We start from the raw sequence: 25874 nt of genomic DNA on the forward strand, positions 1-25874 counted from the left end.
TTTTTTATCAAATGGTAGAATAGGTAATTAAGTATATTTATGGAACAATAAAAAATTATAAAAAAATAAAAAAAAAAGTACAAAAAAATGTCATTCTAATGTTCATAAAAATCATTAAAGAATATTACATAATCTTTTAAAAAGACACTTGAATCACGCTTTATCTCAATTACATGTATCGACCTACTCTTTAAACATTTCAATTTCATCTAATAAACGATAAATAGGTAATCGGGTGGGGTGAAATTACCGAATTGCCTAATCAAATAGTTATATTAAAAAAAAAAAAAAAAATAGAGACGTGTCAAAGGGGAAAGCTTCTTCAACGCAGAAACTAGTGTTGCAGCTGCTGGGAGAAAGCTTGCGACGGTTTTGAAGTCTTCGAGCTAATGCCGCTACCTCACTTTCTTTTTCAATTCCTAGTTTTCTCGTTGGGCTTAGGAAGGGGAACAGCTTCGAGTTCAGGTCTTCCGTCTTCGGTCAGGAATCGTGAAGAGGCATTTCGGCGAGAGAACAGGGCAGCCACGATTCCTCCTCTCCGGCTCTCCGCCCACCGAAATCCGATCTTCTCCCTCTTCCCTCTCTAGGTTACGGCCTTTCTCCGGTTACAGTTCTCTTTCTCCTGTTCGTTGTTACTCTTAAGCCAACGACTTCGACAATTTCATAGGGTGTGCATCTCTTTTAAAGTTTTTTGCATAGGGACACTAGTATTTCCCACTTCTCCCGGCCAGTGTACCTGCTTGCTGGTGCCTCTATTTATTTTGTAGCGAAAATGCCTTCGATGGCTTCTACAACATTGCTTGATGGTGAGAATTCCACTCAAAAACCTCAACTAAACGGAAAATTTACAGAAAAACATTCCAGAGATGGAGCTTTGGCCAGGTACGAGAATTTCTTTCCTTGCAAACTCTGGTTGATAAGTCTACAATTTTATTTCTCTTTCAATTTTCTTTCTTTATCGATCAGTGAATCAACTTTTGCCTTTTTTTTTGGGGATATTCGTATTTCAGAAGGCAAATTATACAACAGCAAAGGAAGTCTCTGCCAATTGCATCAGGTATGACTTTCTGCGTGCTTTCTGCCTAACTTTACGGGGTGACCGAGTAACAGGATGATGGTGGCTTTTTTTTATTTAAAGCAGAAATATGTTATTTTTTCACGAGTGCACTCAAATCGTACAGTAGAGGAAGTGATTGACCTTTTTTATGTCAAATCTTCAAAATTCTGAGCGTCATGGTGTAGCTATACCCTAAAAGAACATATCCAGTGGAAAAAGAAGGCTCTTGATTTGATTCTCTTAAAATTTTAATGGATTTATTTGTATTACTTCTTCTATGTTTTCCCTTTTGACCAAAAACTATTGGTCTAAAATTTATGGATTTGGATTCCATTTTTGGAGGCATTGTTTTCATACTTATCAAAGGCACTAATTCTCAGCTGAATGAGTTTGTCCATTTGCATGGTGAATGAGTTGGTCCAAAGTCTATATGCCTGCTTTTCTTCTATTTTTTTACCGTAAACAATAGGCTGATCCTCTAGTTACTTAAATACATTAAAATTTCCTAGATACGAATACAACTCCACTACTCTGTCTATTTTGTGATCCTTTTGTTGTGTTACTCTTTGTATCTGTAAATATTTTTTCATTCTTTGGACGTGTGTGCTATTAAACTTCTAGATCCTTGTAAAACCTTTCATATATGTCAAGTCACTCCTGATTCTAGTTTAATAAGGACACGGGTGTTTGCATTCTGTTGTCCTTGCCTATTGTTGCTATGTGTTAGTCAATCTGACTGAGGCATATATGTAGACTGTCTATGTATTCAATGTGTCTGAGCTAATTAATTCAGAAAGCAAGAGCCTTATGCCTATCTCTTTATAGGTTGGCTTACCTTGAAGCCCATTCCCTCATGCAGACCATAATCCACCAGGCTGATTTTTTAGTACTCCACTTTATGTCTGCTTTTACTTTGATTCAAGTAACTTTTTTAACCTTTGTGATGATGGTTCTCACTTTGCTGTTAGGTACCTTTGCCCATAGGCTGCCCCCTCATGTGGTTTGTATATAGGATGTAGTGTATACTCTAATGTCAAACGATAAATACTTAATCAATACATCAGAAGTCTAGAGTTAATGGAATGTAGAAAGTTAGACCCTTAAACTTATCCCATTTAAGTAACTCCAAACTTGCGCTCATACCTTAAGTTGAGCCTTAAAAATAAATATCTAATATGAACAAAAATAGTGAAAATGCATTGATAGTTGGTATTTCTTATATATTAGATTAATCTTTCTAGTGATGTTCTTATGCATTTTTATCTTCTGACTTTTTTTTCTTATGTATTTTAACTTTTTTGATTTCCAGTTGAGAAAAGAATTGTTGAGGAAGTGAGAAAGAACGACACACTCATAATAGTTGGTGAAACTGGAAGTGGGAAAACAACTCGTACGTTTTCTACTTGTTTTCTTTTGATGGTGGTGTTTATTTTCTGTCTAGTTATGTTCTTAAATTTTTTTTAAAAAGGCAAGTTGGAGATGTTTCTTTACTTTATGTTTAGACAATGAAATTTATTGCATTTTCATGTGTTTATATAGGATTTTGGAACGTTCCACTAGTTATCTGAGAACATGTGGGTGAATTTTTTGTATACCTTAGCTCCTAACCAGCTTTTTAGTGACAACTTGAGTTTTTAAAACTAAAGGAGATAATGGGCCTGACTGAAACCAGGGCTACGCCATAATTAATTTGAATAGGAACTCAACTTTGGAAATAGTTGAATGATTAAACTTTGATCCATGAGACTTGAGCCTTGATCATATGCATCCTTTAAAAATATATACTTCCAAAAAAGGGTACTTTTAATGTATTCCAAGAGAAGAAATATGTCAATTCCCTAAGAGAGACAAATTCTAGAGGAATTCATAAGAAAATAAGTTTATTACCTAGAAATAGAGGTTCTTATTTAATAAGCTGATTTTTTTTTAAATATATTGATGGTTTTTGTAATAGGAAAATATTCCCCCATTAGTTTGCACTTGGTGAGATCTTCTGCCTATTAGCTGGGAAGAGCCTCCTATCTTTGTCAATTTAGGTGGAACACCCCCAATTTGAGCATGGTATCAAAGTAATGTCATGCTTGTCTATTTCTATTGACTCGTCTGTCTAATCTAGGTGACCTTGTGTGTCTTCTTTGTGACTTGTGTATGGTCTTCATGCCTTGTTCCTGGATGTGTGTTTAGGGTTGGATATGAGGGGGAGTTGGTAGGTAGTATACCATTTTGTGGTTTTAGATGTAGTCCACATCTTAGGCTAGTTGTTTGAGAGAGAGAAGTTTCTTTAGGAGAACAATTCTATATTGTTTTGAACTTGGAAAGATATTGTGTTTGTTAATTGAGATGAGGCTTCTTGACTTATACGAGTGATTATGGAAGGAATTGGCCCAGGTTCAGCAATTAGCAGCCAATGGACAGATCTTAACTTGTGATGAATAAGCTAAGCGAGGGCAGGTGGTAACTAGTAACTTATGTGAGTTTTCTGGACTAGTGGAGGAGTCTGCCAATCATATTTTTTGCCGTTGTTCTTACAGCTGGAAAATCTGGAAATTTATTCTTAGAAACGTTGATGTTTCCATATGCTTCCGTAGAACGGTAGAGGAGTTTGTTTCTCAGCGTTTTGTTGGCCTTCTTCAAAAGAAGGTACAAAGTTTTGGCACATTTCTTTAGTTGCAGTATTTTGGAGCCTATGGAAGGAGAGGAACTCTCAGATCTTTCAGGTATTCAGTACACTGTGAGAGGAGTCATTGAGAAGTTAATCCTTTCCATTATCTTGGGGATCCACTCTTTTGGGGTCTTTCTTACTTATCCCAGTTTTTTTGTTAGACTAAGTTGTTATTGGTTTGCAAGGTTTCACTCCTATTTTCCTCACACAATTTGTTGGGTGACACCTCTGCCTGGCTTCCTCAAGTTAAATTTTGATGGTAGTTAGTTAGGCAATCCCTCCCCCTTGGTATAAGGGGGATATTTTATGGATCATTACGTGGCCATTCAGTTTACTTTCTAAGGACAATCGGCATCTGTGATGCAATGGAAGCATAAATCAAAGCCTTGTTTCAAGGATTACATCTATATGCTCAGCAGTTTTCAAGGCCTCTAATGATAGGAGGCTCTTCCACTATCATTTCTTATGTTCTGGTGTTTTCACTCTGGCTTGGCGGCTTCGGTCTTGTTTTGATGGGATAATGCACTTATACTTTTCTGTCATGTATTATAGCATCATGTTTTAAGATTGCCAAACCTTATTGCTGATGTCTTAGCCAAGTTAGGTGTAATGAGATCATACTTTATCTGTTGGAGAGTCTTTCTCCATGTGGGTCTGAGGGCTCTCCTCTCCCGTCTCCATTGTACTCTTTAGATTCATTGATGAATTATCATATTCTCTTTGACACTTTATTTATTCTGACACTGTAAAGTCTACTTTACAGGTGAGCCTTTTGTTTTTTTATCATGCTTGCTCTTATCCTTATAGGGGGTTTCTTCTAGGTCATTGAAAAAAAAAAGACTTCTTTTGGGATTTATTAAAACTTGAAGTCCTTTGTTAAATTGGTTTAAGGTCTATACCAAAATGCTTGCCACTTAGGAGACTTACCACCTAAACTCATAAAGCTTACATGATTTTAAGACATTTCAGATGTGGGATTATTCTTAACACTCCCCCACACATGTGAACCCACTTTGATGCCATGTGATTGGGTTGAGGTCCATCCTAAAATGACTAGCCACTTAAGAGACCTATTGCCTAAACTAAACCAAAGATCTCCAGCCATTTCAAATGTTTGACTATACCCTGACCCACACTAACACCCTCATTCAGAAGAAACCTGTGAAAATATGGCATTGTTTGCATGCATGATAGATAGTGAAAACGAATTCAGATCCCCTTATCTAGGTTTAGACAATTATAACTTATTAGTTACATTTCAATGCTAATATCTGATTGTCTAAATATCGCATCATTGCTTGAGTGCAACAAATCATGTCTTATTTCCGTTTCCTGGCAGTCAAGCTTGAGTTCAATAACTATTTGTCTTTCAATGGACTTTACATTTGAAGCTAAGATGCAAGAGTATATGGTTTTATATTGGTAGATGAAAATTCCCTTTCGGAGATGTTATATCATTAGACGCCCGTTTAATGACTATGCATTGTGGAAGATGAGTTCCAACCAAAAAGATACAGTTTTGGAAACTCATTATTCATAGAGAATTGTCTAAATGTCTAATTGTCTAATTGTCTAATTGTTTAATCGGCTAATTGGTTAATGAGCTAATTGTCTTATTGGCTAATTGGCTAATTGGCTTTGCTTCTTGATTAGCATGAGCCCATTGTATGTTCAGGGGCTAGTGTGATATGTCTGCTGCTATCTATGGCCAAAGTCTCCTAGACAAGTTGCCAATTTTTTAGTTAATGCTGTTATTGTTTCATATTCCTATGCTGAAACAATTTGCAGGTTACTATTTGAAGAAGGAAAAAGAGAGCAAGTTGCCAATGTTCCCTGATAGAGTTGCTTCTCACTAACACATGCTGTTTATAGTTTCTTCTTTTTGGCCTTGCTCTTTGCTAGCTGAATTCAAAGAATCACAAAACAGTCAAAGCCTATCATCTTTACTTTTTTTTTTTTCCTTCTAAATAGTACCGTTTTCTCTTTCACTAATATTGTATTATGGTTAAAAAGAAAAGAACTGAATACTGTATTACAGGAATGGTTTTACTTTTTTTTTCCCCTCTATTGCTCAAATCTGCAACTATTGATGCAGAGCTGCCACAGTTTCTATTTAACGGAGGTTTCTGCCATGATGGGAAAGTTATTGGGATTACTCAACCTCGACGGGTTGCTGCTGTCACTGTTGCAAAACGAGTAGCAGAAGAGTGTGGAGTTCAGTTAGGGCACAAGGTTGGATATTCTATTAGGTTTGAAGATGTGACTTCTAACTCAACAAGGATTAAGTTCATGACTGATGGTCTGTTGTTGAGGTAATTTTTTGTTTGAGTTTGTTTGTGGGATATGTTTCAAGGTTTCAAGACCTTGTTGTTTGGTTTATTTCTGATTTTCTCTGTGAAGTTGCCATGAAAGTTGAAGCTTTAGGTGAAATAGAAAAGATTTAGTCTGCTTGAAAATGATCAAGTGTCACAGACTATATGCTCTTTGTAGTAGAGAAAAAGATCAAATTTCTTTAAGCTTTTTTTTTTTTTTGAGAAATCACTTAACTAATTTGTAAGCATTGGAATTTATTGATTGAGGGGAATGAGACTAAAATATGAAGAGAGGGTTGGTGAAGTCCTGGATTTTATTACCTATGTTGCAGAAATGCCAATGGGGATCCGTGTTATTCTTGCACCAGCTAGTAGCCATTTGGAGTCATGCTTAACCTCAATGGATGTCGTGAATCTCTTGTTGTAGATCTTGAGCAAATGAAGAAGCTCACTAAGCTCAGCCTCCTAAGTACGCATGATGCTTAGAAGTACAGAGTAAGAGATTAAAAGGATAGCCATTATGATTGTTAGAAGTCTAGCCATTTTGATAGCCGTTAGGATAGCCATTATCTTGATGAATGTCCTCCTAGAATCTGGCAATTGCACTGAATGCCCAATCCACAAAATTGAAATTTTGAATAAAGGTCTTTCATTATTATAGGAGTCTTAATTGTTTCAGAAAATGTTCCACATTGGACAAAAACAATGGTCAAAACTACTAATTCCTTTTTTTAGTTGGTCTGGAACAATGTGCTAATAAAGTTCACAATGTTGTACAAACTTCTGAGGATTGAGCCTTTGATTCAATGGCTCTATTGGGATTTGGGGGTTTCTAGTGCAAGGTCTTGGGTTGAAGTCTCTCGGGAGTAAGGGGTTTTCAGCATTCAAAAAAAAAAAAAAAGTACAAAACTTCTCAATCTTGGTACATTGGATGCATTTTTTTGGCAATGCTATTAAGTCTCATTCTTCCTCCTAAATAAGATGTCTTAAGGGTGTCGAATATTGCTTCGTTTTTTTCCAAACTTACTATGCATTGATAAGGTTCATGCGATTGATCATCTTAGGAATTTGGATCTTTGTATATCTGGTTTTAATCTGGACCATCTAAGCGATAATTTGAATCTTGCAGACCTTTTTATAGATTGGGTTTGTGCAAGGGATGTCACATTTCTTAGATGATTGCTTTTAGTCACCTGTATCACTAAATTTGAGAACATGGGGAAAAATCCAGTAATATAATTAACTATTTCACTCTCTAACTTTCTTTAATGAATGGAAAAGGAAAGATGACCCTGAGACTACATAAGGTATATTGGACTTCAAGTGAGATTTTATGGAGAGTGCAAGTGTCGTGGAGAAGAAGCTTGGTTAGTTGCAGTAAATTTTGAGTCCATGTCATCCCAAAGCATTTGTTTTTTAGTTTTGACTGATAAAAATATGTGTGGAATTTGTTGGACAAGTTCAATCTTATCAAAGAACATGTAGCATAGTCTTGAAATTGGTGTTCTTTTGTATCTTTACTTCATTGCTGCATGGGTCCAGTACATACCTTTGTATGAAGGAAATTATTTAACTATATTGAAAGCATATGAATATTGTTTTCTTCGATATATAAGAATTTGGATTTGTTTATTGTGTAGTGATTAGTTATCCAGAAGTTTTTTTGTTTCCATCTAATTATGTGTGATAGATGATAACTGAATCTTGAAGAAAACAGAGATTTTCATTTTACTGTCTTTAACATCTCTAACAAGATTATAGCTCAATACATCTTACAGGGAAGCTTTATTGGATCCATTATTATCTAAATATTCAGTCATAATTGTTGATGAAGCTCATGAGAGAACAGTTCATACAGATGTACTGCTAGGCTTGTTGAAAGGTGTGCAAATCTCCAGGTCAAGGCCTACCATCCAGCAAAATATCTTAAATAAAATTAAAACTGGTGGTGAGGCATCTGATGAAAAAGATGAATTTCTATCTTTTAGTTATCTGAAACCTTGTCAGGGTGCAAAGATTTCTCCTTTGAAGGTGATTATTATGTCTGCAAGTTTGGATGCGAGGGGCTTTTCTGAGTTCTTTGGTGGGGCAAGAGCTGTTCACATCCAAGGGCGACAATACCCAGTGGATATACTTTATACTTACCATGCTGAACCAGACTATCTGGATGCTGCCTTGATTACTATTTTCCAGGTAATAGGCATCTCAAATTAATTCCTTCAATATTTCTGTATGTTGGAGTTGTTACTCTGATGTCAAGCTGTTTCATATCAAGTAAAGCAGAATTTGCTGTGGTCTGGCTAATTTCTCTTTGAATGCAACCGGAAAATGTAGGAAAGGCATGCATTTATCAATTGAGTGTTACTATTGTGATAACAAAATTACAAATTGAGCTTGTAGTAAAAGGAAGAGCTGACAACATTGATTCAATGTCATGAGAACTGGACAGTGTTGTGTAAAAAAAAAGTTGTAAGAACTGGACTGGATTAGCCAGTTCAGTCTGGTTGCACCAAAACCAAAGTCTTGTCGAGTTCATTAGCAGAAACTGCTTTGGCATAAAAAAAATCCAATGACTGGGCGGCTGAACGGGCTCTGTTTTGCTATCAATGTGGTTCCAGCTTTAAATGTGTTAAGGAATAGTCCCACATAGATAAGTGAGTACAAAAATTTTGAGTTTATTAGTTGGTAAAGAGGTTTCCTAAGTTGGCTAGTCATTTTGGGATAGGGCCTTGGACCCAATTTAACAAGGTATCAGAGCAAGTGGTCTCACTCCCCCCGTTTGTTCCGTCCCCGCAGAGGTGGGACTTTGTCTTTGGCCACCCCCGTATAGGTGGGATTGTGCATTTGTATTTGTACACGGGTGTTCCCCGTGCGGGAGAGTGTTAGAATCGGCCTGTCTTTAATATGTGAGTTGCGCCTTCACTAATAGGTCGATCTTTTGGCGCAACGGTTAGTAAAACTACCCATTTGTAGAGCTACAAAAGAGGGCCTACACCTAAACTGCCTACTCCTAAAATTATCCACTCGTAGAGCCACAAAAGATGATCTACACGTGAGGGGGAGTGTAAAGGAAGAGTCCCACATAAATAAGTGAGTACAAAGATCTTTAGTTTATTAGTTGGTAAAAAGGTTTCCTAAGTTGGCTAGTCATTTTGGGATAGGGCCTTGGACCCAATTTAACAAAATGTATTGATGTTTCTTGATTTTTGAAGCTAAAAGTGAAGTTCATTAAGTGTGATTCGATCTGCAAACTTCTAACCAGGTTGCTAACTACTAATGTTTGGTTTCTGAAGAAAGGAGAAAATAATTTATGTATAATATGAATATATTACTTCTTATGACATACCAGTTCAACTGGGTTGAAGTGAAACCTGCCTAATATTGTTTCAATGACTTATTTGGTTTTGGAAACATTTGTCTAGATAATTTTTCAAATTCATGAATGCCAAACGTCAAATTGGCTTATAGACAATTGAGGACTGATGGTCTCCACTAGTTATTGAGAGTATCCACTCTTTATTGCAATTTCTCTTCCCTCTTTTGCTAGTTGCTTTCTCCTCTCTGCTGCTTCTGTTTCTAGTTCTTCCTTCTCTATGAAGGCATTGCTTGTACCATTGTAGCGGTAAACCAAAATTTTATAGAGTACTTGGTGGTTCCCAGTCTTTGTTTTTTGTTGTAATCTTCTCTTTTGATTGTCTGTGACTTTCAAGAAGCAATATATAAAAGATTTATTTATTTATTTATAAGAGCAATATATGAATACTTGGCAGAAACTTTCAAGCATACTTTCTTTTGGTCTTATTCTGTAACCTGATCTCTTCAATGGGTATCACTAGATTTAGTGGTATGGGTTTGAGCTTCAATTCAGCCTGCTTTAGTTTGGCTCCATTCATGAACTTGATTAAATTTTGGGCATCCTGTTTGTTTGTTTGACATTCTCTCTCTCTCTCTCTCTCTCTCTCTCTCTCTCTCTCTCTCTCTCTCTCTCTATCTATCTATCTATCTCTCTCTATATATATATTAGGTAAATGTAGTATATTTTTTAGTGAAACTGATTAATTGCAAGTCTTCCTTTCTATGTCAGATACATGTGGAGGAGGGTCCTGGTGATATACTTGTATTTTTAACAGGGCAGGAGGAAATTGAATCCGTTGAAAGGCTTGTGCAAGAAAGAGTCAGGCAGTTGCCTGAAGACAGTCAAAAAATCTTAACTGTTCCTATATATTCAGCTCTTCCATCAGATCAGCAAATGCAAGTATTTAGGCCAGCTCCTCCTGGCTCTCGCAAGGTACGTTAACTATAACTTCAATTCTGCTATCAGTGAAAACTCTCTAGAATGTGGGTGTTTTAAGATGCTTGTTATGTTTTTTTTATTTTTTTTGTTTTGTGACATTATGCTGTCACAAAAGCCATTCCTTTCTTGTTTGCCTCCATTCTTTTTATATAGTTTCTTTGTGTAACATGAGGAACATCTCTTAACAAAAAACAGTGGGTCATCTAAAGTTAAGCTCCTTCATTTTCATTTTGTTGGAAGTTGCGAGGACTTTTATGTTGGCCTATTTTTTGCTATTCTAACTTCTGGAAGTACACAAAAAATCTGGAAAGGTAGGATGTTGATATGTCCAGAAGTCCAAGTGACTGATAATTCTAAATTTAGTTTCTTATAGGCTCTGGTGCACATGGAGCACTTTCTGAGTCCAGAAAACCTGATAAGCCATTTGCCTTTCTTTTTCTTTATTTTTTAAAATATTTTGTTATGCATGTGTGTGTCTGCACGCATGTGTGCGTGTTTGTGTGTGTGCGCGCGTGCTTATTTGTGTGTTTCTTTGCAACATAAAGCATTTATACTGAAGGTGGACCAGGTCTTGCCCAAAATGTCTTGCCAAAATTAGTATACCTTCCCAACAAATAAGCTGAGATCTTCCTAGCTTTAACAGATGTAGGACTTTTCTTCCACAAAAATACTTCTCATGCCTAGTATTAGGTTGAGTTTGGTTCCATTCCAAAATAAGTAGCCACTTAGGAAGCATATTGTTCAACATTAAAATTAAATCGTAACACTTCTCACTATGGGACTTTTTCCCACTCAATACTTCCCCTCACGTCTTGGCTTACGCATAACAGGCTTTGACGTGTCCACAACACACAAACAACCGACTCTCACCTCATGGAACCCACACAACTCAATAACCTGGGGGAGCATACACTGGGCCTTGACCCCTCACACACAAGTTGCTTTGATACCATTGTTTGGTTGAGCCTGGTTCCATCCCAAAATGACTAGCTACTTAGGAGGCCTATTGCTCAACCTTATAATTAAATAATTTTTCTTAACACTTCTCAATGTGGGACTTTTTCCCACTTGACACTTAAGTCTACTTACTCCACTTACTCCACTTACTCTACTGCAAAAATGCGCCTCATTCTTGGCCAACTTACTTGATGGGTTCAAGTACAGGACACATAAGGTCAGACTTTTGTCCATTGACAGTCTTTTTCTCATGTGCATATAAAAATATGGAGAACACAATGGGCCAGAACATGGGCCCCATGATGACACCTCTCATGTCTAGTAAACCATCTTGGGATTTGGAGTATACATTCGAGACAGAAAATGATGGAACTTTTATCTAGCAAGACCAACAGGACATAAACATTTGAAATAGAAAAAAAATTGTCATACACTAAAATTTGATGCATACAATTTTGAAAATATGCTAGCAAACTTAACAAGCAGAGGTGCGAAAAGCTTTTGTTGAGATTTTTGATTGTTACCGTGGGTAAAAGCAAAGTTCGACGTCTTGTAGGCTAGGGTAAAAAAAAACTCCTAAATTGGCTAGTCATTTTGGGATGGACTTGGGCCCAACTAAACATGGTGTGAGAGCTTGGTGCAAGACTGACTTGTGCACTGTTCCTGTAGTTCATGTCTTAGGCCTGTCTGTCTATTCAGTTGGGCTTGGATGCGTGTTAGCATGCGTGGAACTAAAATCCCATTTCTGAGAGGCAGAGATTTTATTCACTTTATAAGTGGGATAATAAGCCTCTTAAGGTAGCAAGTTATTGTGGGATGGACATTCACCCAACTTAAAAAATATTTTAACGATTTGACAAGAAAAGATATTGATATCATAATTCCAGGTTGGTCAAAGCTGATCATGGCAAATTAATGGTTTGTTTATGTGTTTGTGCAGGTCATATTGGCTACAAATATTGCAGAGACGTCTGTAACAATTCCTGGTATCAAATATGTGGTAGATCCAGGGTTGGTAAAAGCTCGTGCTTACAATCCAGTTACAGGAATGGAGTCACTAATTATCATTCCTACTTCAAAAGCACAGGCTCTTCAACGGAGGTATCCTTCATAGTCCTTGAGCACGAACTGATTTGAAAATTACAGTTGATGGATGATTAAATTCCAGGGTTTAGTAGTAAGTCGTTCAGAGTTTTTTTTTTTAAGCGAATTTTATTCAAAAGTAGAAGCAAAATATAAAAAATCCGGGGTGGGGGGGTTGAGGTGAGTGTGTCCCGTTTATGACACTTGATTGGAGGGACACTCTTTGCTTAGCAAGCGAGTCAGTGAAATGAATGGTTGATCTCTGTACATGGTTTCAAGTAAAAATAGGAAAGGAGGAAACATCGAAGATTTCAAATGCTGCCAAAGAGGATCAGCTGCCCTGGAGCACCACTCAGTGAAAAAATTGGAGTCACCTTCATTGCCACAGAGCCCAACACACAACCATAAATATCACGCTTTATTACACCATGTGGGGGAGTCCATCTGGCAGTGACAATTCTCCAGGGCACTGAAAGCCAAGCTACAAGTTTCCAATTGTCCTTTATAATGCCTCGTTGAAGACTGTCAAATTCAGGGAGGGTACTGATCCAGACCAGAATGGTCCTTGACATTCTGGCCTGTGTGATTCTCGGTCAAGTCTTATCAGCTTGATTACTATTTCTAGGTTGGAACCATATTTGTATAGCCGTTCTTATATCTTTTTGAAAAAGATTTTACGAATTATACTTCTGAAGCTCTTTCCTTTTTTCTTTTCTATTAGGAAGAAAAGATTTAGAATAGATGCAAAATCCTATGTGTAGTTAAGAGAAGACAGAATGTGGTATCTTTTTGGACACATTTGCCAACTTGCTACTGGGTCCTTGATACTGCTATAAATCATACATTTCTTGATTTAATCTTCTGTATCTCAATAATATCATATTTTCCATTTAGAAAAATGAAATTTAAAAAATACATACTTTCTTTTGGATCTCTATCCATGGTCCTGCAGCCCAAGAAAAGGGTGTTTTTGTAACTTTGGGCATGTTGTGTTTAGGTGTGGCATTTCTTCTTCCCTTCTAATAAAATTCTCTTGATGTTAAAAACAAATAAAAGGGAATTTGATTTCCTTTCATATCAGTAAATTAGTGAAATTGCTGCCCTGAAGAGTGCTAGAGTAATTTTAAGTTTGTCGCTATGAAGTCTGAGTTATCCCTGGTCATAATTTCACTGATGTTATAAGCCTCACCTTTGTAAGTGAAAAAGGTGAATAATTCTTTTTTTTTTTGTTTGAAATGATAAAAGGTGAATAATTCTTATTAAATCAAAGGAATTACTTGAAGGATCTGAGGGGGTGGATAACTTTTTATTTTTTTTGGAGGGGCGAGTTACTCATTGTGGAGAATTGGGATTTGAATCTCAGCAAGTTGGCTTCTTTTTCAGTAATTTATGATAGGCGCGAGTTACTCATTGTGGAGAATTGGGATTTGAATCTCAGCAAGTTGGCTTCTCTTCCAGTAATTTATGATATTCTAAATGAAGATTGTTATCTTCGTTTGCCAAACTCTAATGGAATTGTGTTTGATTGGTTCAAATGCTGGCTAGAATTATATGCAAAACTCTCTAGGTCAGAAGGTAGAGAAAGCAACCATAGCCTACACTAATTTTGCTCTTTCATCCTACATCACCTGAAAATTTTCTTTCAGGGCTGTTTTTTGTGTTTTGTTTCTTCAATTACATTGTTTTGCTCCCTTTTTTATTAAATTCCTTACTTATGTTATGATGCTTCAATTTCCTCAATTCTTGTTTTCAAAAAAAGAAAATCAGACAGCATTGAGATTTGCCATATCTTAGTCCATGTCTAGTTTATAATATCTCTTGCTGGACCATTCATGGTGTAACTGTTACTGAATGAAAATATATGCTATAGTGGTCGTGCAGGGCGTGAAGGTCCTGGCAAATGCTTCCGGTTGTACCCTGAGTCTGAGTTTGGGAAACTGATGGATTCTACAGTTCCTGAGATCAAACGTTGTAACCTGTCAAATGTTGCACTGCAGCTTAAGGCTCTCGGTGTTGATGATGTTATTGGGTTTGATTTTATGGAAAAACCTTCAAGGTAAAAGAATGAACTCTTAAAATTTTTACAGTAAACAGGAGAGACCTTGAAGGTGTCTTTAATGTTCATATTTGAAAAAAAAAATTCAAAAAAATGTTCATATTTGAAAATTCACTACAATGTTAAGTTGTTTTTAATGTTTAAGCTGTGAGAAGTGTATCTTAATGGAAACAAATGTTTTTATAGTATGTCTATAATGTTCTTACAGCATCTCGAGGGCTTCCCGTGATTGGGTTTATTAATCAATTTCATTAATCAGTGGGTGAGAAAACAAAAAGTTTATATTTCAGTAATCAGTAAATTCAGCTATCTTAGTTTGTATTTTTGGCATTCTGGGTTGATGTATATTGAGTTTGTTCCATAAACCCCCCTGTGCTTCTCTTTTTAGCTAATCCAATTGCCTTACATTCAAACAAAGAGTTTAGAGAAAAATAATTTATTGTGTATAAGATCATCTTTTTTTTTTGAGATTGTTCTTTAAGTTTGGACTGTTATGGATTGATATGTTAGAAATCCTTCATTGCAAACTTATTACAACTAGGCTACTGCAGAATGGTGTTTACTTATTGACTAAAATTAATCTATTCTGTATAAGATCATCTTTTCTTTGAGATTGTTCTTTAAGTTTGGACTGTTATGGATTGTATGTTCAAAATTCTTCATCGCAAACTTGTTGCAACTAGGCTACTGAACAAGGGTGTTTATTTATTAACTCAGTACATAGTTATTTTTGGCTAAGAAAAAATAAAGAGCCTTGTTGTAGTTTTTTCTTGTTTGTGTTCTTGTTTTGGAAGGACTGATATTGTAATTTTCATTTGTCAATTGATTTAGAAGATTTTCTCTTACAGTATGTTTGACCATAACATTGACTAAAAGGAGTTTTAAAGCCGTAGAAACTTGTGATATTTTTTTCGTTATGGTATCTAATGCATCAATGACCTGCAACAGGATGGCTATTGTAAAGTCACTGGAGCAATTACTTGTGCTAGGAGCACTGACTGATGATTATAAATTGTCAGACCCGGTTGGACGTCAGATGGCCCGATTGCCCCTGGATCCTATTTATGCAAAAGCACTCATCTTAGCTAGTGAGTTCAACTGCTTGGAAGAAATGCTGATAACTGTTGCAATGTTATCTGTGGAGTCTATATTTTATGTGCCTCGGGAAAAACTGGAGGAGGTATGCTTGACTGCTACTGCCATATCTATTTATTTGAATTGATATTCTTGTGGACGTATCGTGTATATTGCGCGTGTATCTTACCTGTCTTTCATCATCATCCTTACTGTTTGCATATGAAGTGTTATGCAGTGATTCATGTGCCTATCATTGTTTCTCAAGGTGGTGAAATGGAATGTCGTAAAGTCTTATCTAACATATCTGCTTGTCAAGCACACCTGCATGAATTATGTAGGTGGTTAGACCATTGCCCAGGACAAGTCAATGAGAAAAAAGAAAGCCAATTCATTTGAGTGGTTTGTACCAATCTCTATTTTCAAGCCTAGCATGGACCATCCTTGGTATCCTGAGGGTATTAATTTAACTTAGCAGTAGCTGTCAGTTTTGAAATGTTAATCAACCTCATGAGCTCAAATGACAATGATGATGAAAGTTGATTTTATTAATAGAAAAGAGATGGATCCTGTGGAGAAGAGGTTATGGCATGGAGAGAGCCTCGTCATTTCACATGAAAAGCAGAGTAGCTAAGCAGAGGGTATTGGAAGGAAATTTAAGACGACAAGATGTTGGGGATGATCTTTCTTCAAGTTTTGCCATTGAGTGTGCTGATCTTGTACTAAAGGGGAGACCCCTTTTAAGCTTCTGAATTTCCTCAGAAATTAAGGTGCTTCTGAAGTGATTGCAGCTGTATTTTCAACACTTTTAAAGTCTGCTTATGGCTGAAGATGACTTTTCTACAGTACTAGATTAGCACACCCAATGGCAGATCTTGAAGAAAGATCTGGTTTAACTGTTTCTTAGCATTATGTTTTAAGAACAGCAAATCATGTTGCTGATGGTCTAGCTAAATCAGGTGTAACAAAGTCTAGTTTATCTGATGGAGAATCCTTCTCCGATTATTATGAGGGAATATCCTTCTAAGATCAGAGGTCTGCAGAGATGCACTCAACAATTTCAGTTTTTTACAGTGCATTATGGGAAAAGGCACATAGTTTTTATGGGTTGTGAAAGTGACATGTAACTTTACAGGACATTACAGGACACAAAATGGGCCCATTACAGGCTGTAATGTTTGAATAATATGAAACGTTTACCAATATGTTGCACGAAATCAATATGCTCACTCGTGGTTTTTATTCTGCTTTTGTTGGCTCCATTAGCTGCTCTGCGGAAAGCAATAACATGTTTGCTTTTATGATCCTTGTTGAAACTCCTCTAGTTCATCAAACAGCAAATAAATGCAGTTGCTAGTGCACTGAATTTTTTTGTTGTTAGTGGCAATAATCCCATATAAATAAATGTCAGGAAAAGTCCAGTGGTTATTAGTTGAGAGAAAGACATCCTAACTTTGGCTAGTTATTTTGGAATGAACTTGGACATAAGTTTAACTTGGTGTGAGAGTAGTTTATTTGTTATGTTGGGCCTAGTTTGTACCATATTTAGTTTATACGCTGTTTGTCTTATTCACGTCTCAGGCCTATTGTTTATTTTTGTAGGCTTAGATGCGAGGCAGAGTGTTAGTGGGAATTAATCTCACAAAATGAATGTAATGCCAATTCCTGTTGTTCTTAGTAGAGAAGAGGCTTCTTAACTTCAGTTAGTCATTTTGGGATGGACTAGGATACAACTTTAACATTATTCATTTGTAAAATTTCAGTTTAAATGATGTTTTCGTGGGACCCTCGCACTTCTCCATGCTTGGTAGTTGCTTGTTGTTTGATAATAGTGGCTCTTATTTGTATTTTTTCATGGTGGATTTTTACATCTCATTCAATTAACTTTATCGTTATTGTGGAGTCTAGATTAAATGTTTACACAACTAAGGTGGTAGGTTGAATCAAAGATGGGTTTTTAATGGTTCATGCAGATATCTTTGCTTCTTGTCAGATCCTTGACCTTTATGTTTTCAATTTTTTCTATTTATTTTTCAGTTTTTTTTTAAGTAATTTTCCATGTCAACGCCTTCCTAAACAGGACAATACTGATCTTTGGTAGCTTCTTTAGTCCCTGTTTAGATCTCTGTTATTGACTTTCCATTTCTTGACAAACCCTGAGTCTTTTGAAGAGAACTTGTTGCATTTACAAAAATATCAAGGGCTTTAAGAATAAAAAAATAAAGAAGTCATGTCCTCTCTGAAAAAATAAAAAAATTGAAAATTATTAAATGCATGATATCGTTCCTTTAAAAATAATTAGAAACTCGTATAAGTCATGGACCATTGAAACAGGTCAAGGGATATGATGGCAGAGAGGGCTGTATAAGCAGAAATTTTCAGCCATTGTCCTAGTAGAAGGTGACTTAGATGTAGTGATTAGTTGGATGAAGGGGAGGCACCCCCACCTTGTGGCGTTTTTGTTAAGTTTTTTTATAAAATCAACGCTTTATGTACTTCTTTAGTTGTATCATGACAGCATCCGTTCTGAGCTGTAAATAATATCTCAGATGTTCTAGCAAAGGAAAGTGTCTCCAGATTCTTGTTGTTGATTGCTGACTCATTCTTCTTTGTAGATTCAGCGTCATTCTTCTAATTTAAAATTTATTAGTAATAAAAGCCTTTTACCATTTAAGAAAAAAAAAAATGATGGTAGAGAGCAATTGTGCATAATGCTCTAAACAGTTTGCCCTTTTGAAAAATTTGACTCAAAATAAAAATAAAAATACCTGTCTGAAGTTTACTGGGGTTTCTTGCATAAACTCATCCCTGCCTCACTGGGTTTTTTTGGAAAACCTTTCCTGCTTGGGCATGTTGGGGAGGGTTTGCTATTTGACCTGCCCTGTTGCCAACCCAATGCAAAATCCGTGGTCTAATTTATGCATACGTGTGATTTCACTTGTTTCATGTCTTATTAGTTTTGGTTTTGCCTTACTTTTTCTTTCTCTGTTTCCCTTTAGGGCCCCCTCCATATCTCTTGTCATGAATGTCTCATTTTTCACTGGATTAAAAAAACAGGTCTAATGACAATGGTAGTCATTGTCTCTTTTTTGCACTATATCTGTAACTTGCCTTAACTAATGAATTTTCTTTTTTTTTAAAAACAACTAATGAATACTCTTAGGTGCATGCTTTTAAATTCTTTGAGCACTCTTCTTTCCTTCTGCTCTAATACATTTTGATAAAAAAAAAGGAATTGTAACTCTCTGATTTGTGGTAGATGAATCTTTAATGGCTTACAATGATTTTACTTGAATAATAGGCAAGAGCTGCGAGGAAGTCCTTTGCTAGTCTAGAGGGTGATCATATAACCTTGGTAAATGTATTTAGGGCATCTGCAGAGTGTTTGGAGAAAAGTAAGAAGGCAAATATGAAAGAGAAATCAATAGAGAAGAACTTGAACAAATGGTGCTGGGAAAATTTCATCAATAATCGTTCTCTGAGGCATGCTCGAGATGTTCACAGGTTGGTGTGGCTAGATTTTGCTCAATGTTTTGGATGGTCATGATTTTCCTTTTTCCTCTAATTTTTCTATTCTATAATGAATTTAATGAGAAAATTTTATGTGAACTAGTAAGGTGAAAAATAAGAAATGAAAAGTTTTCTCAAGTCCTTTGTCAGTTATAAAAAAATTAGGAAAGAAAAAGATGAAAAGAAGAAAGAGAAATTGGAAATAAGTGTTTGATGAATGGAAAGTAAAAGAAAGATGAGACGTCAACTTGTACAAGAAGATATGGTTGTTAAACCTCTGACCATTACTTTTATTTTTTTGAGAATAGCCTCTTACCGTTACTAATATGACTACTTGAAGTGTTTAAACAATACATAAAAATCCCTTGCTTACATGTAAGAAATTTATAATTAACTGAAGAAAGACCCTACTTACATTTAAAAAAAATCAATACCCTATTCTATAACATTTGACTCTCCTTCAAGTTGCTCATAGTTTTCCAATGTGCCCTACTTTCTATAAAGTGGAGAAAACGGGTTAGGAGGCAAAACTTTATTGGGATTATCTCTTGACTGGTGTAGAAGTGAATATGCAAGCATGTCTTTCTACTCATTATTGTTTTTTATAAGATGGTGATCTATTTAATATCTTGTCCTTTCATGGAATATTGGATTACTTGCCTTGGAGATATTTGTCTAATTTTCACTAGTCAGTTCATTAGGATGTGTAGCCGAGAAACCAAACATCTTTCCTTTTGCTCTATATCTACACTGTCTCTAGTCTTTATGATTTGTTTCTTGCTTTCCCATGTAGTCAAGTTTCTTGCACCAAGCTTCCCCTAATTGTGTTTTTGGGATAAACAGCATCTTTCATATGATATATCCAATTCATTTGTGGTTCATTGTCTCTTTTTCAGCCAAATTCAAGGCCACGTCCAACAGATGGGTCTACGTAAATCTTCATGTGGAGATGACATGCTTCAGTTTCGCAGATGCCTCGCTGCATCCTTCTTCTTGAATGCAGCATTGAAGCAGCCTGATGGATCATACAGGTTTGAAACTTCAGAAAGATGGATCGCCTTTCTTCCTTTTTGAAGTTCTCATCATGATAAGGATCACAATCTTTTTTTATTTCCTTTTTCCTTTTTCTATTGTTGGGAAGGAATCTTTATGTTTCTCCAAAAAAAAAAAAAAAAAAAAAGCATGTACATGCATCATAATACATTGCCATGCATAAAAGCATGGCTCAACTCCTTCTAGCACCAAACAAATGATCATCAAATAGAAAATATTCTTCCATAATATACAATGGAGAGAACTTAAAACATTCTCTTACATGATATTGTAAGAAGAGGCAATTTAAAAAAAGGAAACACAAAGAAAAGAAAAGAATTTATTGATAGATGTTGGTGGTTAAAGAAAAGTCCACAACTCTATAGTTTGTGTATGCCCTGCATGTTTGAGGCTAGTTGTCTGAGAGTGAGAGTTGTTGTCTGTGGGAGAATAGTCTCTCATTGATTTGATCTTGAAAAGATCCTATGTTTATTAGTTGGAAAAAACCCTCCTATCTTTGGTTAGTCATTTTGAGAGGAGTCAGCACCACTTATCATGGTATTGAAGCCAACTCAAGCAATTGTTTGTGCTCATTGTGGCTTTTGTTATTGTTCTCTATGGGCTGTGTGTTTGTTCTCAATGTCCTGATTTGGGTTGTTGGTTTAAGCTTTGGATGAAAGGGGAAGTATTGACAAGAGAAAATAATTTAATAATAGATGAGATGGGTAAAATAAAGTCCAATCTTTAGTTGTAGATGTCTCAAGCTAGTTGTTTGAGAGTGAGAGTTATAGAAAAAAAAAGAGATGAATTGATGTTAGCTGGTCCGCTTGATGTGGTAATATTTATATTGACTCGCATATCTTATCCAATATTTGTATTCCCAGAAGTATCATCCTTTCAGCTGCTCTTGTGTGCTGAGGACTTCAGCTTTTGGCACACATATGTGATGTTTGAGGAACTACTGTTGTCAATCACGGGCCTATAAATGCTGAATGCATGGATTTAGGCCATTGAAGAGCATCATACCCTCTGGCTTAGTAGAATCAAACGTTCTCAAGGGCTGGAAACATTCACACGAGAAGAATGTCTATAACCTCGAAGAGCAGATTGTCTGAAGACTGCCATAGAAATATCAAACATTTGCTTTTAGTATTGAGAGGTGGGGGGTTCAGGAGAGGGTTTCAAAATATTGCTACTCTGTTGACCCTTCATCAAACATGTCAATTTTGATAGTGTTTTGCTTGAAATGCAGGCAGTCCCTTCCTATCAGGCAATTCCTTCCTACCTATACTACAAATGCAGCATTACATATTTTCACAGTATTTTCCTCACCTGTTTTAAAAGAGCAGAAGTAGCTTGTGCTTAATGGTCCCTAAGAGGAGAAATGCAACAGAAATCAGCAATTGCTTTGGCTATTTGCTGCATGAAAAACAATTAATTCAAGAGATGAGTCTGATTCTACAGATAAATTAAAATTTATTATTATTAGTATTAGTATTATCATACTATTGTTATTCTTTAAGTGGCGATGGTTCTATTATCCAAGGGCAAAAAGATTACAACAGTATCAGCTTGGTCAGCGGCTGCTTGCAAAAAGGAATTGGTGGTTGACCCCCTTCCTCCCCAAAGAATCAGCAACTGAATTTGCAGGATGGGATACATGATTTCAAAGGGAAGCACAGTCATGAGAGAGGGGAGGTGTGCCAAATGCTGCCACATTGGGGATGGGGGTTTGAGGCCATTCTCACCAAGCTAATTATGGTTTTAGAGTTTCCTTGAACTTTAAGCATCACACCTATGGAAGATTTTGTGATCGTGTAACAATGCATGAATGTAGCAATCATGGAATCAAAGATGCTAAGAGACGATGGACGACTTTGAGAACAGATTACCCTCTGACTCCAGCAGATCCTGTTTTCTCAAGAGGACAACCATCAAATTGAGCTCAATTCTTCTTGGAGGATGTGTTGCAAGAAACAATCACCCATGATTGGATGGAGAGGGTATTGACCAGGTTCCAGTTAGTAATAATCATTTCACCGCAAGGATCCTTGAAACCTCTGTGGAGTCTTAACACAAGTGATGACATATTGGGTAATTTTCTCTTCCTGATAAAATTGCTAGAAGTGCCATTAATCATGATGTCTTGGCTGAATCAGGTGTTTCTAGATCTTGTCTCGTTGAAGGGGTTTTTTAACCCCTTGAGGCTTGAGGGTCTTCTCCTCCCCTCTAGATTTTATTTATTTTTCATGATTAGTGAAGTAACCGTCATTTACATTTCAAAAAAATTCAACATCTCACAAAAAAATAAAAATAAAAAAAGAAGCTAGATCTGCCATTAAAATTTGTATGGTTTTTACTCTGGTAGGGCATATTTTTTTACTTAAATCGGTTCTAAATGGAATTCCAAAATTTTCTTATCTGCCATTCCATGACCCTCCAGTGCTTTCTCCAAAATGGTGAACATTCAATGAATCTTTGGTGGGGGTTGAGGACAAGTTTAAATATTCATTCGTATGTTGGGGCAAAGTTTGCTGAAATAAAGCTGAAGGTGGCTTGGGTATTTGTCCTATACAGCTTGTGAGCAGGGTTTTTTTATTTATATGGCTGTGGAGAAAGGTGATTTACTGCTAGTATTCTTATGTGGGGCCTTTATGGCTGCTTCCTGATTCTAATTTTTGCCATTACTTATATCTTTGGAAGGGTATTTACCGCTTGAAAGGGGCTTTCAAAATCATAAACGAATTCATGCTTAAAATGGTGCTTATGTAAGGTTTTGGCGGGATTGTTGGCTGGGTTTTTCCTCCTTTAATGCTGCTTTTCCAAGTTTATTTTCCCTGGCTAGATATAGAAATATCTATTGCAGATTCTAGGCGATGTCAGGTTCCTACCAGATTTGGTGTCTAAATTTTTGTTGGAGGTTAAGAGATTCTGAGATCATTAAATAGTTTCAGAACTGTTCAATAGGCAGTAGGAGCCATCAACCCTAGGGTTAGCAAAGTAAAGTATATTAGAGTCGTTGAATTTATTTTCTTGTGGATTGTAGGTGAACATCATAAAAAAGAAATACCAAATAATGTTGTTACATAACTGAGTAAATGAAATACTGCATCATCATGATCATCATTGTCATCATCATTATATTATTTTTCTTTTTCTTCTTATGCTTCTTTAAAATGTATGATACCTGGATCAGTGATGCTAAGTGTGACGCTTGTTGATGCTTTCTTATTTTATTACCCACTGGCTTATAGAAGTTGAACTGCTATACATTTAGGTAATTGCTTTTGATCATTTTCCAGGGCTCTGGCAAGCAGTCAGATGGTTCAGATCCATCCTTCTTCAGTATTATTCAGGGCAAAGCCAGAATGCATCATTTTTAATGAACTCGTTCGGACAAATCACAACTATATCCGTAATATAACAAGAATTGACCCGCTATGGTTACCTGAGTTGGCTCCTCAGTATTATGCTGCTCAAAATTAGGCTTTAGTTCGCAAAAGCTTTGCAGGTATACTCTTTTTTTTTCTTTCTTTGCAGAAGTGTGTTCTGTTCACTGTGAAAATGTTTCTTCTTATCGAAATTTTGAAGTTTTACAAAGTTGTAGTACTACAGTGTATAGTACCTTAAACCCTCTTCCCTAGTACAATGAAGAATTAGTTGAGAAAGAAAATGCATCAGAGAAGGTGAAAGAATGATGAACTACCTTGGAAGGAAAAGAGCTCACGGTGTCAAAGATAAGAGAGGAGGAAGCAGCAGAACTGTTTTATTGGTCCTTCCTATTTCCTATTTATATATGCTTAAATGCCTATTAGTGCACTCTGTAAGTGAAAGTGATTACTTTCACTAGGGAAAATGGCCCAAAAATCGTTAGTGCACTGTGAAAGTGGAGAGTGACAGTGAATTCACTTCATGAGAGTGGTGGATTCACTTTTACTCGTTGTTTTGCTCGATGCTTTGACTTTTGTTCTGGCTCTCGCTCACCACTCTCCTCTTACCTGCACTTGCTCTCCGCTCGATGGTTGTCCTCTGTGTCCTTGTCCCTCCGCGGCTTCTCTTCCTCTCTGCTTTAATCGGCTTCTCTTCCTTTCTGCTTCAACCGGCTTCTTTTCTCTATTTTCCCCAGCTGTCATCCCTCTCGGTTTCTCTAGCTGCCCCTTTCTCAGAACCTAACCCTAAATTTCTATCATCTCAATCTGGCCGCCCTCTCTCATCTCCTCGTACCCCTCTATGATTTTAATGCTGAACTGAAAGCTGAAATGAAGTTGTTGGACTTTTTTTATTTTCAGCCGTGGATTTCTTCAGCCAGGTGAATCTGCTTCATGGCACTCTTACTGAATTCTGCACACCTGAGAACTGTCCAGCAATGACTGTTGGGCCTAGCTTATTCCATCATGTACCAGACATTTTAGTATTTTACTAGGTTTGCAAAGATATTTTTTAAACAGTTCTTCGTCCTAATTCTGTGAAATATGTCAGGCTGAATAAATTATATCTGTAGTTTTGTACTTGTGAAGAAATCTGTTTTGACTCTTCCTGTTATCGAGTTATTCTGCTTCTGCTTTTGGTAAAATCAGACAGGATTAAAGACATCAGTTTGCAATGCTGTGATTCCTTTGAGGATATTCTTTTTGGAATTCATCTCTTCCAAATTTAGCCACTTCAGTCTTTGATCTGATGATATCAAGCTTAAATATAGTGGCATCTCAAATTCAGATAAAGTAATCCTCTAACGCTGTTTCTGATTTGCATTTAAGAGGTTTATGGCTCATTTTTATACATGCACGAGTGGAACCCTTACAATTACCATTATCTATTTGACATAATGAATCAGGGATATTTTGCGCATTATTGCGTTCTCCTTTCAATTTTTTGTTGGGAATGGAGTGAATAGGCTCCTTAGTCTCTAAATCTAAACTTTTCCGGCCTTTTTCTTGGTTAAACATTACTCCACATCTATTTTTTTTTTTTTGTCTCTTGAGTTTCAATTAATAGCATTTCTGATCTTGCTTTTATCGTTCATTTTTTAGGGCTGATATACTTGATCCAGCATTGATACGTCCTGGACGATTAGATCGTAAGGTTGAGTAGATTTGGGAAGCCGGACACATTCAAGATTTACACAAGAACAATGAACTGTGAGAGAGAGATCCGCCTTGAGCTTTTGGCTCATCTCTGCCCTAATTCTACTGGTAGGCAATAGTGGTCTTAATGTACTTTCTCTTTTATGGTCTTCCCATCAGTCCATTAAGCAATATTTTCAAACATGTTGGACTAAAAAAAAAATAATGTACTTTTTGAATGATTATTTAGGACACCGAATCAGACATGTTTGCAATTTGGGCACGGAGGAAGACGGTGACTGAAAAAAGACTTCCTGGATGCAGTCAACAAGGTCATTAAAGGTTACTAGAAGTTCAGCGCAACACATGGTGTACAATTGAATTGAGCCTTTCCATATTCTCTCTGTGGAAGATTATAGCAGCTCCATTTACACTCACAGAGGGCTGCCAGAACTCATCTTATTCAAATTTTGCCTGTAAAAATGAAAAATCCATACTATTGAGTAGATTGGCGTCGTTAGCCCTAAGAGTTAGAAGCATTTCATGAGCGATGGATAACATCCGGTGTTATAAAACCTAGAGTGGGCAACTAGAACCGGTCCTATGTTTGGATCCTATATTTTCAAACCTGGTGATGGACTAACAGCCATCTAACTTGGTCAAAACAAAACTTTATGAAGTAATCGTAATTCATAGGGGCGAATTACGGATTTTCACCAAAGTGTGGGTGGATCGAAGCGAGTAAAATCACCACTAATGTTAGAATATCTGGTG

The 25874-nt window shown here is 36.4% G+C and overlaps 1 protein-coding gene across 2 annotated transcripts; it reads left to right on the forward strand.

Moving 5' to 3' along the window:
• The first annotated feature begins 339 nt into the window (after positions 1-339).
• On the forward strand, positions 340-25793 carry LOC137957254 (pre-mRNA-splicing factor ATP-dependent RNA helicase DEAH10-like). Of its 2 annotated transcripts, XR_011113326.1 has the most exons (14): positions 340-882; positions 1011-1057; positions 2367-2447; positions 5815-6031; positions 7810-8224; positions 10116-10319; positions 12223-12383; positions 14236-14421; positions 15370-15601; positions 18797-18999; positions 19902-20036; positions 23340-23548; positions 25068-25229; positions 25351-25793. XR_011113326.1 is itself a non-coding variant. In XM_068805003.1 (13 exons), exons 1-12 carry the CDS (start codon positions 773-775, stop codon positions 23521-23523), a joined length of 2175 nt encoding a protein of 724 aa, XP_068661104.1. In that variant the 5' UTR covers positions 340-772; the 3' UTR covers positions 23524-23548; positions 24327-24574. The 2 variants fall into 2 exon arrangements, 1 of the variants encoding a protein (XP_068661104.1); XM_068805003.1 differs by lacking the exons at positions 25068-25229; positions 25351-25793 and adding an exon at positions 24327-24574.
• Positions 25794-25874: the final 81 nt, after the last annotated feature.

The sequence above is a fragment of the Aristolochia californica genome, unplaced genomic scaffold, assembly GCF_029961685.1.
Source record: "Aristolochia californica isolate CCGP_79_NKW_82.1479 unplaced genomic scaffold, dmAriCali1.0.hap1 SCAF_2, whole genome shotgun sequence".
Taxonomy (NCBI): Eukaryota; Viridiplantae; Streptophyta; class Magnoliopsida; order Piperales; family Aristolochiaceae; genus Aristolochia; species Aristolochia californica.